The sequence below is a fragment of the Streptopelia decaocto genome (genome assembly GCF_964273445.1).
Source record: "Streptopelia decaocto genome assembly, chromosome: 4".
NCBI classification, from domain to species: domain Eukaryota; kingdom Metazoa; phylum Chordata; class Aves; order Columbiformes; family Columbidae; genus Streptopelia; species Streptopelia decaocto.
This window is the reverse complement of record NC_138658.1, coordinates 67979614-67998419: the sequence shown is the minus strand read 5'-3', so window position 1 is coordinate 67998419 and position 18806 is coordinate 67979614. Positions and strand designations below refer to the sequence as shown.

The window sequence follows — 18806 nt, the reverse complement described above, 5'->3', positions numbered from 1 at the left end:
AGGTTAGTCTAAAGAACTCCTGAGATCCCTTCCAACCTGGATTATTCTCTGACTTTTTGGAAATAGGTGTCAAATGAATGTGAATATTCTAATTATAAAAATAATTCTAGTATGCGTATATCCAAAATAAAATGGAAAAGGAAAAGAACATTAGATGTTTTACAGTGTACTACTCTGTGGTATTTATTTTGGGAGTCCAGTAATTCTGCGAAATTGTACCAAAATACTTCTATTGGTAGCCCTGTTAACAGACTGCGGGGTTTGATTTGTTAAATGGTGCTTGATTTGGTCTCAGATTTAAGACATATGGTATTGAATGGGAATGCAAAGGTAGTGTAGGTATCTGTACAAGTTTTTAGACAGTGTAGCATTTTAAACAAAGAACTCAGATGAGCAACAGGATGTCTTTGGATGGCTTGTTTTCCCCAGGTACTTGTTGGAAGATAATTGCTGTGATTGGCTACTTGCATAGTCTTGCTTTTTTTTTTTTTTTCTTGAGAAGATGTTTAGAAACAGACCAGAGCATTTGATGTTCTTGTCTTGACAGAAGTCTAGGCATTGACAGTGTAATGATTCACTGATTGCATGGTTTGTAATCTCTACCAGATTTGCATGCGTATTATTTGAGATATGTTTGTTTACCAGGTGTGCATTGAGTTCCTTCTTTTCACTAGCAAGATTCATCTTGAATGCCAAACATGAACACAGCAAATGCCCACCAGCCGATCAGTGATATCTTTGAGCAGATCAGTGCTCTTATCTGGCAAAGGCTATGGGACAGTCCAGTCCTGCAGGCTGGAAAGATCCCAAGTGTAACGTTGATAGTCTTGATGCTCTCTTTTAATTTTGGAAGCTTTTTCAGACTGCTTTGTGACTGACTGGAGAGTGTGCAGTGCTGCTCCTGAGGATCTATCTGATGCTCTTTTTGTTGAAGCCTGAGACACCTTTGGCCATTGCAAGACAGCTCTGTGGCTGCCTTCTGCAGTATCTGTACCAACTGGATCCTCCCCAAACTTTTAGGACATCTTTTCATTCCTCCAGACATCTTACAAGGTGTGGAGATGTTAGCATGAAGGTGAGGGTCCAGGCCTGATTTGCAAATGTGTCTACAGTTACAATGGAAGAAAGAAAGGAGAGATGTTCAACCTAACATTGTTTAATGAAGTAATTAACCAATATTGCATTTTAAAGATGCATATAATCAAGCATATCTTAGTCAGCTGCTGACTTGGCTTGATACATTTTTTTCCTGACAGGTTCTTACTGAACAACTCAGGAGCTTTGAATTACTGTGACACTTTATTTGTATGTTACCAAAGTATTCAAAAATCTCCCACGATGAGCAGCTGAAGTGGCTTTACTGAATATCCACCAACGTAATATAAAAATAAAAACTCCATCAGAGGCAATTTTGGTCCAGCCCAATTTGATGTAATTCTTCCCTTTTGCCTCAAAGCAGGGTTTTAAGAAGATTTCAATGACTGCCTCACACAACAGATTTTTTTTTTTTTTTATGGGAAGGGATTCATTTTTGATTGGAAAATGATAAAACACTTAATTGATTGAAGGACCTGAGTGAATCTGACTGCCTAGATTCCATGGGAGTAAATCATGGTATAGGATAGATGTTAAGAGTTTGGGAAATGAAGGTACTAATTGCTCTTAGAGTTGTTGGAGATACTGTAGGATGTTGTGTGGGCAGAACCTGTCTGAACTTCCTTGGGCAGCTATCTCAGTACCGGTCATGCTGCTTCTGTCCTCTGAGTTAGTAATATGACAAATTACTACACAGTTTTTTAGAGGCTTTGGATTGTGTGTGCACAAGGTATACGATGATGGCAACAAATACAGCTTCACTGTTCAAAAAACCCCTTGTTTTTATCTTTTTTTTTTTAGGCCATATTTCTACACTAATATGACAGGAGGTCATAGGTTATGTACTCCAGTAAGGACTGGTTTCTAAAAGGTGGATGCCAGTGACTTCAGTCCTTAGTCCAATCTTGTAGCAAAAGCTCCTGATCAGTGCTTGACAGTCTGTAATCAAAAATAGTGATGTAAGAATCAGCTGCTTCTGGGGAATAGCAATTTGTGTGTTTTCCATAGAAGTCTTTCTTATTAGCAGAGAAGATTAAAGGCAAAAAAAAAAGATTTCAGTAAGACTGGACGATTATTTTTAGTATGTGCCTGAGACTTTATATATGTTTCGCACGTTTTGAAGCTGTTTCTCTGGGTATTTCCTGATACTCCCTGAGAAACGTTTTTTCTAACCAGTCTTCCACAAAACCGGGCACTGAGAAGTCACAGCACACAACTAGGAACCTAATTTTATACACACCTTTTACACATAGGTAATCCTTAAGGGCAAGTTTAACCAAAGCATCGTCAGTGCTGTTGGACAAACAGTGTGCCTGAAGATTTCATATTGTTGGGTGAAACCCATTGTGTTCTGTAGCTGTGTAGCCGATAGGGAATTTGGCTTCTAGAAGCAACTGAACATGTGAAATGCAAACTTACTGATTTGCTTCAACTTCCTTCTGCCTTCCCGCCTTGTATTTTAGTCCATTTTTCCAAGATCAGTTGTTTTATTTTTTAAAAAATTATTTTTAATACATTTTGTCATCTGTAAGAGGGATAGCAGTTACTAAAAAACTAATGGCTTTGTATGTGTCCTAGTAACATTCTGAAAATCTGTATTTATCAAGTAATTATATTCTGAGGAAAGTGGAAGGATCTTTCCTACTGACAGTTCTTTGCTGTGGGAAGCGTTAGTGCCCGTTGCATTTTGGTTTGACTAATTTGCTGACTTGTTGTGCCCACTTTATATTCAAAGTTCTTATAGAATGTCTTTGAACCCTTTTGGACATAAGGGCATTTAACTAGATACAGCAGAGTAACTGGAGCAGGGGAGATTCAAAAATAGATTCAAGCAGCAGCCTGTAACACTGCGTGCCACTGAGCAGATCCTTGCATAGACCTGTCTGGGTTGCGCCATAGGTGCTGGTGGCCAAATCTTACATTTTCCTTTGGCAGAGGTCCATACGGAAGCATCGGGGATTTCGTTTGAGTAAGCGGTTACACAGGTTTGGACAAGTCAATGCTTAATATGAGTTGTATTGCAGGGGAAATAGGAATGGAGACCTAAGAAAATAATCCGTATCAGTCTTCTTTTCTGTTTTTAAAGTCAATTTTGGAAGGTGTCAGACTGACATCAAGCACTGTTTGAGCTGGTAGGCACACAGGTGGCAGGCATAGTTGCCTTGTCCTTGTGAGAACATCTTTCATTTCCAAGATACTCTGTTACAGAAGGACTGTGTGTGAGTCTGACTTGTTCTGCTAATCTTACCCAGATTGCAGACTGCTAAAGATGGAACCCATCTCTATGTGGGAAAGAAAGTTCAGCATTGTCACTTGTGTTCATGTGATGCACTCGGACCTATTCAGGGCAGGTCAGAAAGTGAATGCGGTCAGGGAGATGTGGCAGCTTTTTTCTCAGGTAGTTAATAATGTAGGGACTCTTATGGAACTTCAGCTCACCTGGCAATGTTCTTTCCCCTGATTGTGAGCTTGCTTTGACTGCTGAGTTGACAACATCAAACCCAAGTCTTTTAAAACTGAAAGACCTGGCATGAAAATGAAACTTTTCTTTCATTGTTTCAGCAGTGTTCTATCTTATTAACTCGACCACAGCTATGTGTAGCCCTTTGCATCCTTTTTTCCCCCTCTTATTAAATGATTCAGTGATTAAATACTTTTGTGGTGTGCTACTACCCAGTTGATCTGATATACAAGGGCAGTGGTTGTGAGGAAGCTAATTGGTTCTGTCTGCCATTAATTCCTTTCCCTGTGTAATTAGTTAGAGCAACTGAAACTTCCGATGATGAACAAGTTAGCAGACCATATCCTATGCAACTGCTGAATGTGACACTCGTGTCAGTGCTGTTTGAAGAAACCTGTACGATTTCTCTTGGGATAGTGGTTACGATTAGTTCTAACATCTGGTTTTATTGTTGTACCCAACTGGAAACAAAATGGTTTAGAGGAAACCAGCCTGTTTTACTGATTAAAGTTCTTCCATGTTCCATATAATTTTTGGTCTTTCAATTGGAATAGAAGGAGCCTTCTTCGGTGGAGTAATTTCATCTGGAAAGGCAAACTCACTAAAATGTATGTGGAAAATCCCTGACAGTACATTTATAGGAGTGATTTTTACCATTCTAACTTGTCTTGTAATAAACATAGAATCATAGAATCACTTAGGTCGGAAAAGACGTTTAAGATCATTGAGTCCAACCATTAACATGAAGACAGCTACCAGGTTGCTTGTTTCACCTCTGACTTAATGACCTTCTGAACATCGAACTTGAAACCCATGTCGTTATAAACAGATGATCTGTATTGGAAGGGATCAGATAATTTAATTACTAAGAGTCTGCGTTTATGATGTAGATTGGTAAATTTTTAGGATGAAAAATTTGGTCTTTCTCAATGACAAAACTCCCAGTGAGAGTTTTTCTTCTTCTGTAGTAGAAAATTAAACATAAGACCAGAGTATCTAACGTAAGAATGTGGTGGATTTTTTCCTTCTTTTTATATATTTTCCACACTTTTTATTTTTTATTTATTTATTTTCTATTTCTTTTTAAAGATCCAAGTACAAATCCAGCCTATTCAGAAGAAAGATTGGCTCATGAAGCTTTGCAATTAGAAAAGCGCTTGAGCTTGCTGTCCCATACAAGTCGTCAGGGCAGTGGAGGTAAGAAATATGTTTAATTAAACAAAGATAAATGGTGTTCATTCCTTTCCAGGCATAAGAAATGAACATATGTATATAATTATAAGATGATGAGCTTAAAAGAAAAATAAGAAAGAAATGGTCGAGATATTTGATTTGGTTGCTGCTGCTTGTGCGACTGTTCTTTAACAGCATTGGCTAAAGTCCCCTGATGTTGATTGAAGTTTTTCAGCTGAGCAGAGTGAGTTTTGGAACAAACATTATTAGCACAGGAAAATCCTTTAGTGTGTTGCATCCTAATGAATTTGTGAATTTGCAACTTCTGAAGAACTGTCTGCGTTAAGTTTGATATCTGCTGAAGTACTTGACTCCAGCCTATGAAATGAACTGACTTGAACAGTTCACACATCAGGCTCACAGCAGATTTTTGTAGTAAAACCTAGGACTCCTGTGCTTTTAGTTCAAGTGTTATTATTCTTGCTTTGTGGTGGTATCTGGGCATGTGCCTTCTGGAGTTGTTTCTATATCAAAGTAGAATTGGTGTCTACCATTGGATTTGTAAAAAGACCTATGCCCTCAGCTGACATTTGAATTGTTTAATAACAGAAGTTAGATCCTCAAAAAGCTGCTTTGCTCTTTACTCTAAAGCCTACAAGCCTAAAAATGATCCTGTGAAGATCCTCAAGAACTTACTGTATGCTTCTTTGTATGTCCATGGCTACTTCAGTCTTGATGCCGCTGAGTAATGTGGTTTGTGACTAAGTGTGGGTTCGTACACTTTCTGTGCTTGAGATTACTTGAATTTATGACCTTATTATCCTAAGAATGTTGTAATCCTCAGAGAATGAGGAATCCTAGAGTATGATTTTCCTTTTCTGTTATTTGAGTTTTGCATAGGAAAATTAATATTTGTCTTTATCAGAAATATTATAGTGATAAAACTGTCCTGTAGATTTGGTGGGAGGACATTTGCCTGCATCTGGAGATGCAGGTTCTGCCACTGCCTTGGGGAACATGTAGCTCTACATAGTTAGAGTATTTTCTTCAGGACTGTGGGAGGGCTTCCCTTCCAGAGTCCTAAAGTGCCTGAAATATTTGTCTAAGAGAGGTGATTTAAAAAAAAAATTCAACAATCTTATTTTTTTAAATAAAAATAGATGTTTTTGTAAGCAAAATAACTTTTATTTAACAAGTATATTTCTTCTTCTGGCCATGTTACTGAGAACTACATTAATATTTTTGTAATTTATTCCTTCCATCTAGACAGCTGTATAATTTAATGTCAGGAGTCACAAGCCAATGTCATGCAATAGACACTGGGGGAAAAGAAAGGATTTGATTTCATGGGATAAACGTTACTATTTTATGATAGTCTATATAAAGCATTACTCCATGAAGAGCAGCAGAATTGTTAGAAATTTTTCCCTCAACACCTGAGAACAGAAAGAGCTGATTAACACCAGAAGCTCAGGTCACAATTTGCAGTGGACCCTTCCTCTTTCTACCCCATCTGGTAACTTATTGTCCAAGGTTTAAAAGTAATACAATTAATTAAAATTAATACCTACAAAATGATCCTGCTTTCAGCTTTTGTTTGCACATGAGTTTTATTAAGAAGGAAGGTGTGTGTGCTGCTGCAAGAAAGATTTTGTTTGTTTGTTTGTTTGTGTTTCTATGATGGTTGCGTCTTGTCCTTATGCCCTTTCATGCCAATGTTTAATTTTTTTTCCACCTTTTGTATTGGATAGCAGAAGTTACCTGCAAAAGTGTCCTTGCAGGTTTCAGTGAGGAAAAAAAAACCAACCTTGCAATATGTGCATAAATGAATCGTGGAAGATCTTTTTGTATATAGATATGTAAACATTTTTCTAATGGTAGAATTCTAATTTTTGTTTATTACAGTGATGTATGGTTGCATTTTCGTATGGATATTATGAAGAAATACAATGTAGGAAAATTCATAGGAGAGAACAGGACAGTCTTAAGTTTGATTTTTATTTTTGCAGTTTCTTTGACGTTCACTTTGTCATTCAGATAAGATTTAAATAGAGAAAAAAAGTCTTTGGGTTACAGTAACAAGGTTTTCTTCAGAGCATCCTCAGGTATTTTGAGCACGGGACTTTGTGACTGTTTCTTGTGATATAAGATAGGAGTGCCTGAAATAAAACTGATTAACTGTACGGAAGTAAAATTTGGCTGAAAAGGGGAGAACTTGGTGCATAAACTCTAAAAATTTAGCCCTGAATGTGTTAGGTTCCACAATGCGGTAGGGTTATGGCAAGGTAACATACTATTTGCATTTTATTTTTCCCATGGGAATTAACAGGAATTATGGCAGGAATTCTGGCGTTCTGACAGAAGTTCCCCCTATAAAAAGCAGATGGAATCTCAGGGTCCTTTCTGTTAGTACGTACTTGCCATGCTTCAGTCTGTCAATTGCGTTTGAAACACAGGTTGATACGTTTTCTTTTTTTTCTAGGAGATGATAGAAGTCTTTCAAGCTCATCGTCAGATACCAGCCACTCGGATGTTAGCGTTGGGAGCAGATTGACAATTTGGCCCGAACAGTCTTCAGCCAGCACTTCTCAAGAGAGTCACGGACTGGCAGCTGCCAAGGGCATTCATCTTGGGGAAGAAAAGTCCCTTCCAGAAGGGGCACGTGGCACCACTAAGCTGCCTCCAAAGCCCCTCCGATCCAGACAGCTCCAGGAAATAGGTCGTCAGAGTTCTTCTGACAGTGGAATAGCTACTGGTAGTCACTCTTCCTACTCTGGAAGCTTCTCTTCCTATGCTGGGAGCTTGGATATTTGCCATGGGGATGAGTTTGGATCCTTGCTAAGCTTGCCACTGAACTTTCCTTCGGATCAGAATTTATGTACTTGTCCTCACAGTGAGCCCCAGAGAGGTGCGGGATCAGAGTATCAGGTTCCCAGCTCTCTCAGACATATTTACGACATACCCAGGAGTTTGTTACAGGCAGCTTCTAAAGATGTGCAACCCAAGAGCACGGATTCCACACTACCCAAGGACCAGGGCCCGTCACCTCAAGGTACTAGTGACCCAAAACTGCTACGACCACATTTGGAAGCACGGAGGGTACCTGGGCACAGCCAGGACAGAGAGAGGCCTTCATCCTTACTCACAGAAAGCAGCAAGGACTCAAGTGATGAGACATATGTGGATTTTGTCTCGAGGTGGTCAGACACAAAACCACAAGGAGAGGTGTCACACTCCAAAAGTAGTGAGTTGTCACCACCTAGTGGGGCCTCAGCTGAGCCCTATGAGACATGTAGCCCCCACCTTGGGATGACAAGAGCTCTTTTTTCAGCTTGTCCAATCTGTGGTGGACTAAAGGTAAATACCTAACACTGAGCAGATGCTAACAAGCCTTATGAAATAGAGCATGATTAATTTAAAACGACTTAAGTTGCAAGCCATAAGTACTCTTGTTTCCTTTATAATTTGAACAGGTAATAGCTTTTGTGTCGTTTATGCTCAAATTGAAAGGATTAGCACATGATTTCCTCAATCTGTGCCTGATGAAGAAAACACTGAACAGAATAGGCCATCAATTGTTACTTTTAAATCGGTCAGTTTTGATTTTGGGTGTGTATGTGTGGCTTACAGTGACAAAGACGGAAGCTTTACAGGCATAGGAGAGGGCTGAATGTGTCATATAATAGTAATTTAGGATGAAGGATGTTGATCTGTCTTACTGATGGTATTTCAAAAGAAGAAAGGAGGCCAAATGCCATGTGCTGCTCTTTAGGTGACCACAGTACATTTTTTTTATTTTATTGATATTTCTCTTTTCTTTGTAATTGTAGTTTGAGCATGTCTTGCACTAGAAGCCAGATTAGTGAAGCTTCTCACTGGGCAAAGACAAGATAGTCAAGTTAGAATGGCAATCCATAGCAGATCAACTAATCCAGTATTACATTTAGAATTGGCCTGTGACATATATTTTAGAGGAGGTGTACAAAAGCTCATTAGTGGTGTACTACCAGGACAGTATATTTGCAGGAAAAAAAAATTGATCACCAGTCACATAAAGACTTAAAACCTGAAGCATGGAGATTCATATGCCTTTCTAAACACATTTGCCAGTATGTGTTACTATGACTGCTAAATTATTGGCTTTTTTAATGGCAGTAAACTATAATATTAATTGTACTTTGCACGGAGAAAATATTTCTGTTTTTACCTACTCTGGAGAAGATTTTTTGATGAATGTGCTTGCTAAACTTGAAGAAAATAAAGCTGTTTGTGTTGGTGAGCTGTTGAAAGGCTGGGAGGTTAGAGAGAGTGCTCAGATTAGGGAATATGTGAAGTAGGGATTCAGCAAGAAAGACTTTTGTTTGAGGAATTGAGTATCACCATTGGAGTGTGTACATTTTAATTGAGCATGTGGGATTCCATAAATCACTGCTATGAAAAGGGCTTGAGTGTATAGTAAGTTAGGAAAGAAAAATTAGAATATTATAAACTTGAGGGATTATTTTTTTTCTCATGTGATATTTCATGGATTTGCATCACTGGCTGCCTTTATGTGTCTGAAGACTAGAAAATGATGTCTGCCTGAGGTGCTTTTGTAGCCTCTGTAACAATACCTTGGGCAGTACTTTGTCATGTAGGAGAGATGCTGGTGTGAGAGAAGGTTGTATTTACACTCATCAGTAGGATTAGTGTTCTTTCTTTCTTTCTAGGCAAGAACTTGTGAAGGTACCATTAGCTCACGTGGTCTGTCATGGAGGCACCACAAAGTCAGTGTTAGGTGAACAACAAGTTCCAAACCAGACTTTAATCTGGTCGGAAAAGTGCAGCCAATAAACCGACCAGAATCAAGGTTTATACAATTAGTGAGCACTCCGATAACATAAAACACAGGCTTGGATATCAGTTGAGGAGATTATTGGGGTACAGCAAAATAAGAATAATGAGGATCCACAGCATGCATGCACACACTCACAAGAAACAAAACTAGAGGCCACTAGCTCTGGGGTACCCACAAGAAATAATCACTCACCTGGGTTAGGCAAGGACTCACTCTTGCCTTGTTAAGCAGGGACTCATTCAAGGATATATCCAGTAAATAACCACTCACCCAAAGGAGGAGGTGAGGCGCTCTCAATCCCGGGAAGTCTCCTTAGATGGCATCCCAGTCTAAGGAGAGGGCTCCATTTCACAGACTTGCTGCTCTGAGAAGACCACTCCAAAAAGGGCCTTTGGTGGGAACCCTGTTTTTATAGTCTGGTCAGATCTGGCTGTGGGCATTACAACATGGTCCAGAAGCTTTGCAGCTACTCTGGGCACCTCCTCTGCTAATGACTCTGTCAATTGACCGAGGGTCCCACCACTCCTGTCCTACCAGCTGGTGGAGGTGAAGTCACCCTGCCCCGGGGTAGGGGAGGATGTGACTGTCAGCACCTTGGTACCACCTTAGGTGTGTATGTGGGGACAGGCACAGTGGGGAACAAAAGGTGCTAAAAGAGCCATCAACTGCCCCATTGAAGGCTCCAGATCTCAGGGGAATGTGCAACTGCCACATGGTCTAAATGTTTCTGGTTCATCTAAGTTGTCAGTTTAGACATGAATTTATCAAAATTTACCCTGGGCATCTGTGGCAGACAGGAAGCTGAAATTGAGTATTCCATTGCATATCCTCAAAGGCATTACAGCCTAAATTATGTCACTTCTTCTTTAACTACCTGTTGACCCCAACAATGTATACAACCATATATTTATTGTGAAGTACTGTCAGGTTTCATAGCATTTCTAGTTGCCCTAATAATACCAGTTGGCAAGAATGTCAGGAATTGTCAATATTTAAACAAATTTGGTGAGAGAAACACTGGTTCAGCCCTCTTACCAGCTCTGGTTTTAGCATGAGATAGGCATATCTGCTTATCTTTTTTTATTCTACTCATTTGTAAGCAATTGGGGAAGAAGACTCATTAATTGGAATGATTCATGAGTTTGTTTTTAATTTTGAAAGAAAAAAATAACCTCTCGACACATTGTCCTGAATTGTCAAGATGAGTTATTTTGGCAGTATTTAATGGACACAGTCTTTGGCTTTTCTTTGGCTTCAGTGGAAGCACAAATCCATATGCTGTAAATAAAAGAATAATTCTTAGTCTGTTCAGAGCACAGGGAATATGTTTAAGATGCAGTTAGGGCCAGGAGGAGTTGATTTATGGATTAATGAAGACACCAGGTTTTCACATTTACTCGGATTCATGTTCAAAAGGCTTTAGTGTGCCAGTGTTTGGAGTGCCTTTGCAATTTCAAGTTAAGCTGTTAATTAAATTGTGTTGATGGTTTTTAAATGCCTACTATTTAAAGTGAGTGAGTGACCTGAATAGAGGAAAGTCTATGATGGTAAAAAAGTATATAAGGATTTGGTTTTTTTCTGCACTGTACATAAACTTCGAAAAATCAAGATTAGATTTGGGCACGTTGCCTATGTGTGTTGGAGTTCAGCATGTGGAGAGTTGGGGACAGGTTGCAGGATGAAGACCTATATGTTTGGGAGGCCTGGTGGTGTTTGTGATGGGGATGGACTTGGTTAAGAACCATCTGCTCCCCTAATGACCAGGATGATGACAAACACAGGGAGAACGTAGCTTGGGAACATGCCAAGGTTCAAGCAGAAAATAGGGCAAGGAAGCCTTTCTGTTTCACTCTGGATGAAGAACAGAACCAGCATGATGAAAGTCACTAAATATTGCTTCTATTATTTCTATATTGTATTTCATATTAGACGCTGGGGATGAATAAGGAAGCATGCAGGGTGTTTTGCTTTCTGTTGTTTGTTACTGTAGTGTGCTCAAGATGTCCTTTACAAACTTCACAAGGTGTGCCTTTGCTATGTAATTTTTGCTTAGGTGATTTCAGTGCTATAGATGATTGCAGAGATTAATTCTTTATGTATTGTAAGTTTATTTTAAGCTCAGAATATTGGATTGTTATGGGATTTCTGACTAAGCTGTAGAGACTTCTTATTGGACTTTACGTATTACAACTACTTAGCTAACACTAATTTGACAAATAGAATTTCACTGTATATGTGTTGCTTTGTAACTTCATTTGATGCTATAGTTTGAGAAATGATGTCAACCTTTTTTATAGGGTGTCCTTTTTTTTTACACCACCATTGTTTGTAAATTTTCTTAGAAGTCTGAACAATAAAAGTATTTTCCAACTGTTTTCGTCCTTTTCCATCTGACATGTACTGGTTTTAGTTTTGCTTTGCTTTTTGACCCCTGACCTTCACCTTCTTGCAAGTTGAATTAATATGGAATGATTATGGCTGTCTGTTCACACTACTTAGTTATCCTCAAATCACTGTTGACAGCTCGAAATGTGCCCATTAGTAGGAATGACTTTTATGTATTTCTAGCTCACCATAAACTCATATTTATGTCAGTGGGAGTTCTTATGGATGTAGAAATATTGGCTTGATTTCTGCTTCGGTAGTTAACTAGCCATGATAGAGGAGAAGAGAAAGTGTCAGTTTGTATGTGGCTGTTATCATCAATCCTGATTTGGTGTTCAGCCACCTATTTTAGCTGATCGTTTAAAAATACCAAAACCTCTGTGGAGACAATGGTCCCAAATCAGGAGCCCATCTACCAAAATCCTCTGTGAGGTATTTATACAGTTCCTGCTACCACAGTAACTATGTGCCTCAAACTTTGAATCCCCCAGCATATCTGTAGGAAGCGGAAATACGGGAATGCTGTGGTCAGGATGCACAAAAGAGTTTAAGGGTTTTGCCAGGTGGCAGGATCCACCGCTCTGAGCAGCCAAGGACCCTTCCCTACACGCTGAAGGGACATCTTGTACCTGCCTTGGGGGGAGGTGGATCTCAGTTTAAGTGGGGAGGTGCTTTGATTAGCTGATAAGAAATTTACCTGTTTTGGTCTGTTCTGTAGAAACTGCTTTATTTTGCATTGTAACTTTAAGAGAAGGCATGTGTGTATCTGTGCTGTGATCCCTGAGCAGGCACTTTACTCAGTATATTTGATCATACAGCATCATGTCCCTACAGGGTTGTTAATCACATGCAACCTTAGATCTAGATCTAAGAGATCTAGAGATGCTATGAATATCTGTGTTTCCATTGCGTGTTGTAGACCAGGGGGAGACAAGCCTAGAGAGAAGCAAGGCCAATGTGTCCTCAGAGAAGGGGCTTGAACTCTACAGAACGTCTTGCACAGAAGTCTGTTTTGTGGTCTTGCCTGAACTGATTTAACCAGGGTGATGAGCAGCCTGTAGCTGGGTTGGGAATACAGCCTCAGTCTTCCAAATCCTGTACAAATCACTTAACCCTGGATTTAGCTGGTGTGTCTGATTTAATTGTAGGTGCTGCTTTTGAAAGTGGTAGAGAGAGAGCCTGTAAGGTATGAATTGATGCAGTGAGACTCAAGAAATAGTGGCTGTAGACTACATTGCCACATCCATGTAGCTGAAAATGTTTTTTTTTTTTTTTTGGCTTTTAATCAGGTACTTTTCTAGTGTAGCATTAAAATAGACACTAAAGAAGTCACAATATATTGTTAAATACAAATTTAACGTAGCTATTTTTATTCTGTTGGAGCCATTACCTCTTTCCCCGTGAGACTGAACACCTGATGTGTTTATCTTGTAGTGTGTTTATTTCCCTCTGAAAGTATATGAACATGATTATTAGCAATTACACACCTTTTATGTCTCTTTTTTTCACATTATTGGTGTGTGATGTAACATTTGATGCTTCTCCCACCTTCAGAAAAGCTATGGGCTGTCTAAATTCTCAGTTGAGAAGGATGCATTTGTCATCTCCTACAGCATTGTTTCTATTTCTGCTCTAATCTCAGAGCTCTGGGCAGATAAGTAATATGCACCTTGTCAAAACCGTAACAGGAGCAGTATCCCCCTCAAAGGAATCTGGAAGCCAGTCATCAGGGTATTGTTGGCCTTTGGCATGAATTGGAAAACTTGCATTTGTGCTTTCTTATTTTAAAATTTAATTCCAATTGTGTGGTGGTTTTGTTTTTTGTTTGTTTGTTTGGTTGGTTGGTTGGTTTTTAACTTTTTAAATTTAAATCCTGACTGTGATACATTAAGCTGCAGTGAGGTGCATCTTCCATAACATGTATCACCATTAAATGAGGTGACTGCACGGGATACTGGTTTGGCAATCTGGAGTTTTATTTACGTTACAGTTTTTGTAAAAGGCTCTGAAATGTTTACAGTAAGGTCATCTTATTTGGGGGGCTTTTCACAGATTCAAAGACAACCACTAGTTTTGCCTCAAAATCTTTCAGAAATTAAAGAAATCCATGACCGTTCATGACAATGAAATGCAGTAGTTTCTGGAGCTGGATGTGCTGACCAAAGCACACACCACTGTGCAAAACAAAGATGTGTTCTCCAGTCGAAACTGTCAGAATAAAGGGGCATTAGTGGCTATAGTGTCAGGCTTAGAGCTTGATTTGTTTTGTTTCCCTTTTTGTAGTTTTGGCCAGGACCCCAAGTCTGTCGGTGTTAACTCCTGTCCTCTTCCTAAGGTGCTGTTCAATCTGCTTACACACCGTGGTGAGATGTTGCTTATCAGCACTTCACAGGGGAAGGAAGATTTTATTTTTAAAATGATTTGAAATTTTTTTCTTCTTGTTTCACTGCTGCTATTTTGCACAATATTATAATGCTTCTTGGTAATAGGCTTCACTCCTAAATAATCAAGGAAAGATCTTACTTTGCTGTTGCTGGTAAGGGCTCATAGAAGTGACCCAGCTCTCCCAAAGCTTTGCTTGGAGGAGGTCACTTCATGGGTATGACTTTGGGTTTGAGATACCACAGTAAAATACAGGACAACCCAGCCTCCCCAGGACTGTGCAGATCTGACTTGCTTTAGGCATCGTAGGAGGCTGCCTTACCTCTTATCTAAAAAACAATGCTGAAGATAGTCTCTGTCTATTGTGAAAGAAGCCCCACAGTGTTTGTGCTAGGACTAAAGGTTCTGATCTGAATTCAGAATAAGAATTAAGCTCTCAGCACTTCTTGGGATGGGATAGCCTATGGTCTGTAATGGGAAAAGAAGTGCCTGTCATAGAAGCACTGGTAAGTGAAATGAATTAATAATGAGAAGAGAGAAGTTTCCTACATGACGGAATACAGACAACGTAGCTCAGCAGAATTAATTCTTCTGTACTAACTGGAAAAGTTGCTGGATTGCTTTTCTGTCAGAGAACCAGTGAAGATATTGATAAACCATGATATTGGCATTTTTGACCCATCAGAATGAACAAACGGGAAAATCTATTTCCTCCCCTATATAAAATCAAGCTGGATAATAGCACTTTTATTATTACAACAACTGATGGCTACTTTTTCCTCTGTTGGGAGCAATAGCTTTTCTGAAGAGAAAGAAAGAAATGTTTAGAATGAGGAGGAGTCTGACAACAAAAGCTGTTAAAAAAAATCCCCTCCCTTGGAATATAGGGTTTGTGGTGGTCTTGAGTTTGATCCAGTTGTAGAGACACTCATCAGATTGCTTGGAATGTGTCCCAAATGGGAAAATGGAAGGTTTTTTCATGTCCTTTTTTCTAAATAGAAATAATTTATTTCCGTAAAAAATCTACAGAGTCCTATAAAGTGTTAGCAGTTTTCCTAAAGAGAGAAAGTAGAACTCAGCTGCAGAGGAAGAAACCTCAAAAAGAGATTAGGAAAGCAGGGATTACATTGAGCTGAACGCAGAGGGAAGCAAACAATGTAAGTGGCAGCCCTGGATTAAGATTCCTAGATGTGATTCATCTCCTGCAAGATTATAAACAAAGTTACATTATAAAAAGCTCAACTCCTTGACTTGCATTTCTGCAAAATGTTTGTAATGTCTACCAACATATTTTTAAGATCATGGATTGAAGAAGGCTACACAGACAATATTCTGTTTTGATTAGCAGTCAGGGATATTAAAGTTATTGTGTGGCTCAAAAGGAACTGGTGAGTGTCAGTAGGATAGCAATCATTTGGATGGGATGTCTGGGGGTTGACAGCAGCTCATTGTGAGTAGATGAGAGGACTGAAAACAGATGCTCAGTAGGGATGTGACCTTTCCTACCAACCGTTTTTGACAGAGCCACTTAAAACTGGCAGTAGGCAAATTAGAAGGATGAAATATGTTCCAACAAAAGGACACAAACTGTGCTTAAATTTGTCCACAACCCATGATGAGGCACATGAGTGGGATTAGTTTTGGTAACTCAAGATGTCCAACATACTTACTAGCTCAAGGTATCTGTGGAAATACTGTCCATCTGGCTGATAATATCTCATATGGACTTGTAATCAGATCAGGTCCCTACGGTATCAGTCGTGTAGAGGTTGTGATGCAGGCAATTTCTTCTAATATAACTATGCAACCCTATAACAAATTGTATTTCTTGTTTCATAAAGATTAAATAAGGTTTTCTAATGTTGGCTTAGTAAAGTTTAATAATATGGTAGTGGCATCTTCTTATGGGTAATGGGATTTCAGCATTTGTTAGCAAGAAAATGGCCAAAGAGAAAATTTATTGCTTGCTTCACAAAAAAATACACTGAAATTAATTTGAGATATGAATCACTGGAAAATGTTGATATGTTCAGAACAAAATAGATAGTTCTCATAGGCAGGAGGGTTAGAAAATGGGGGTAAGTCACTCTGGTATAGAAAACCTTGCCAAACAGTTTTCAGGATTGACTGTTTTAAAGTTACCTTGTGATTTTATGTATTGCTTTATTGTGCACTGTTATGAATCCTGCTGCTGAAATGTGTAGAGAAATGTTTGCTGAAATGTCTACCTTGTCTAGGGAAGAAAAGAAAGGCAATTCTGCAAAAGCCCACACTGCAGAGGCTGGAAGAATGGGGGTGATTGTTCTGGACCTCAGAAAACACAGATGAAATTCATACTAAGCTTTGGTGGTTTTTGCCCTGCCTGGCCTGGTGCATCTTACAAACCCCTATGCTGTGTGGCAAAGCTCCTTGTCTTCATGCAGACTTCTGGGCAGGCATTTGTGATGGCAAAGTGCAAATGACAGTGTTTTGGACAATGTCTCACTTTGAATCAGAGGGGAATCCTAGGGTGTGCAAGGGAGGTAAGAAGTTTGAGATTTGGACTGACCAAAGAGTTTTGTCTTGTGGTTTTATTATTGTGCCTCTGACCAGCTTACCTCAGTCTACCTAGTTGTGTTGTATCTGGATGAAGTTTACTTCCCAAGGCTATTGTCAGGATCAGTGTGATGGTGTTTCTACAGTACTTTGGATATGGACGATTCTATCCAAGAGCTAAAGATTCTATTAAATGTGATGTTTTCCAGGCTGCAGCGAGAGAGACAAAAAGTTGTTTGCCTTTCAAGTGAACTGTGCACAGAAAAGGAACTCATTAATAAGAGATACTAAAGAAGAAAATCAGCCTGCCAGGATGGAGCAGCTGCTCTACAATTATTTTTTTTAAATGCTGGGAAGTCTATCACTAATTTTTATAACTTAAACAAATACTTCAAAGATGTTACATTTAAAGAAAGATCACAGTAGCCCTGAATACATCATTTCAACAGAATTTTTTTCTGTGTGAAATGGAGCTTGAAGAATGGTGTCTTTCAAGAACTGCAGAACTACTGGAAAGAAGTTACTAATGCAGGAACCTTTATACTCAGTGGATTCAGAAAGTCTACAACGGAGGACATGGCAGTTGAAAATCAGTTCTAAGCATGGGACTAGCAAGAGGGTTGAGCACTTTTTTAGCATTTAGAGGAAACACAACATAATTGTATTATGTTTTCTTCATGTGTTCTTTTCTTAAATGATTATGGAGAGGAATATTGCATCAAATCTAATTTTGCATATTTTTTTTTTTAATGCAATGATTTCTCTGAGGATCTACAATTAAGTATTTCAGCTAGTCAGTTGTCCCATCTTAAACAGATATTTACTGTTGAGTTTGGTGCTGGCTAAACTCAGCTCAAGTTGTAGGAACTCTGGCTCAGAACCTCAGTATCCCAATGAAACCTTACAGTTACGGTGCCTGAGCAACGGAGTTAATATTTTTTCTGGTGTAAAAAATACTCTTAACCCCACTTTTTACTAGTTGTGTATAGCCTTTTTGTTCTGTTCTTAAATGACATTGTGGAGGGAGGGACCTCCCTGCATCTTAGCCATCCTTACTAGAGTAGTAACGTATTGACTGTTGAAGGGTCCTTTGAAAGACTCTGACTTGCTTAATGGAGTAACTCAAGCCATGGGTGTAGCACACGTGGGGAAAACTGTTATATGCAGCTACTGTTGCTTTGCTGTCTTGTGTCCACTCCGGTGAAGTTTGGTGCTTTAGTATGTCTGTGACAACATGGAATTTGTGTGTGTGTGTGTAAAAGTTACATTGAGCTTCCTCAGGTGGGAAGGGGACATTAAGATCAACACAAGTGACTATTAATGTGATCCGTGTGATAAATGACAGCCAGGATGGGGTGAGCGAATACCACGGATTCTAGGCTGCAGTAAAGTGCTTTTATTGCATGCAAACGCTGCTTGCATGTCTTCCTTGGCATTATCTTTATACATTTCCATGTTTCCTTTCCTAAAGCAGAGTCGATGAAATAAAGCAGTCCCTGAGACTTTCTCTGAAGCAGTGCAATCCCACACAAGTCCAAAGAGTAGATGGAAAAGGGACTTTAAAGTAGACTTTGTGCTCCTAAGTCTTGTCACATGAGGATATTGGGCTATTCGCAGTATATACTGCAGCAGCCAGCTGTCAATCAACTGAAATGACTGTTTCAACAGCTGGGAATCAGTGGGACATGAACTCTGGCTGTATTCCTTCTCCCCTAGCCACATCCCCTGCAGTAGTCTGGATTCTGTGGAATCCTCTGCTAATTCAATGCTGATTGGAAGCAATTTTGAATGTACAAGAAATTTGAGCCTGGAAAATATTAAGGAACTATAAACCTTTTCCAGATCTGGTCTATTACAAGGACAGAGAAGTGTTAAGTGGGCTATATCAGGGCTGGTAACTCTATACTTGAATCCTGTGTAGCCCTAGGAAAACATGTC

At 39.2% G+C, this 18806-nt stretch overlaps 1 protein-coding gene across 2 annotated transcripts in view; it reads left to right on the top strand.

Annotated features, from left to right (window-relative positions):
* DOK7 (docking protein 7) overlaps positions 1 to 18806 on the top strand; it is a 117172-nt gene that overhangs the window by 18163 nt on the left and 80203 nt on the right. For both annotated transcript variants that reach the window (XM_082050743.1, XM_082050742.1), the window contains exons 6-7: positions 4646 to 4753; positions 7212 to 8086. In XM_082050743.1, the coding sequence (XP_081906869.1) occupies positions 4646 to 4753; positions 7212 to 8086 (983 nt within the window). The remainder of the gene's footprint in view (positions 1 to 4645; positions 4754 to 7211; positions 8087 to 18806) is intronic.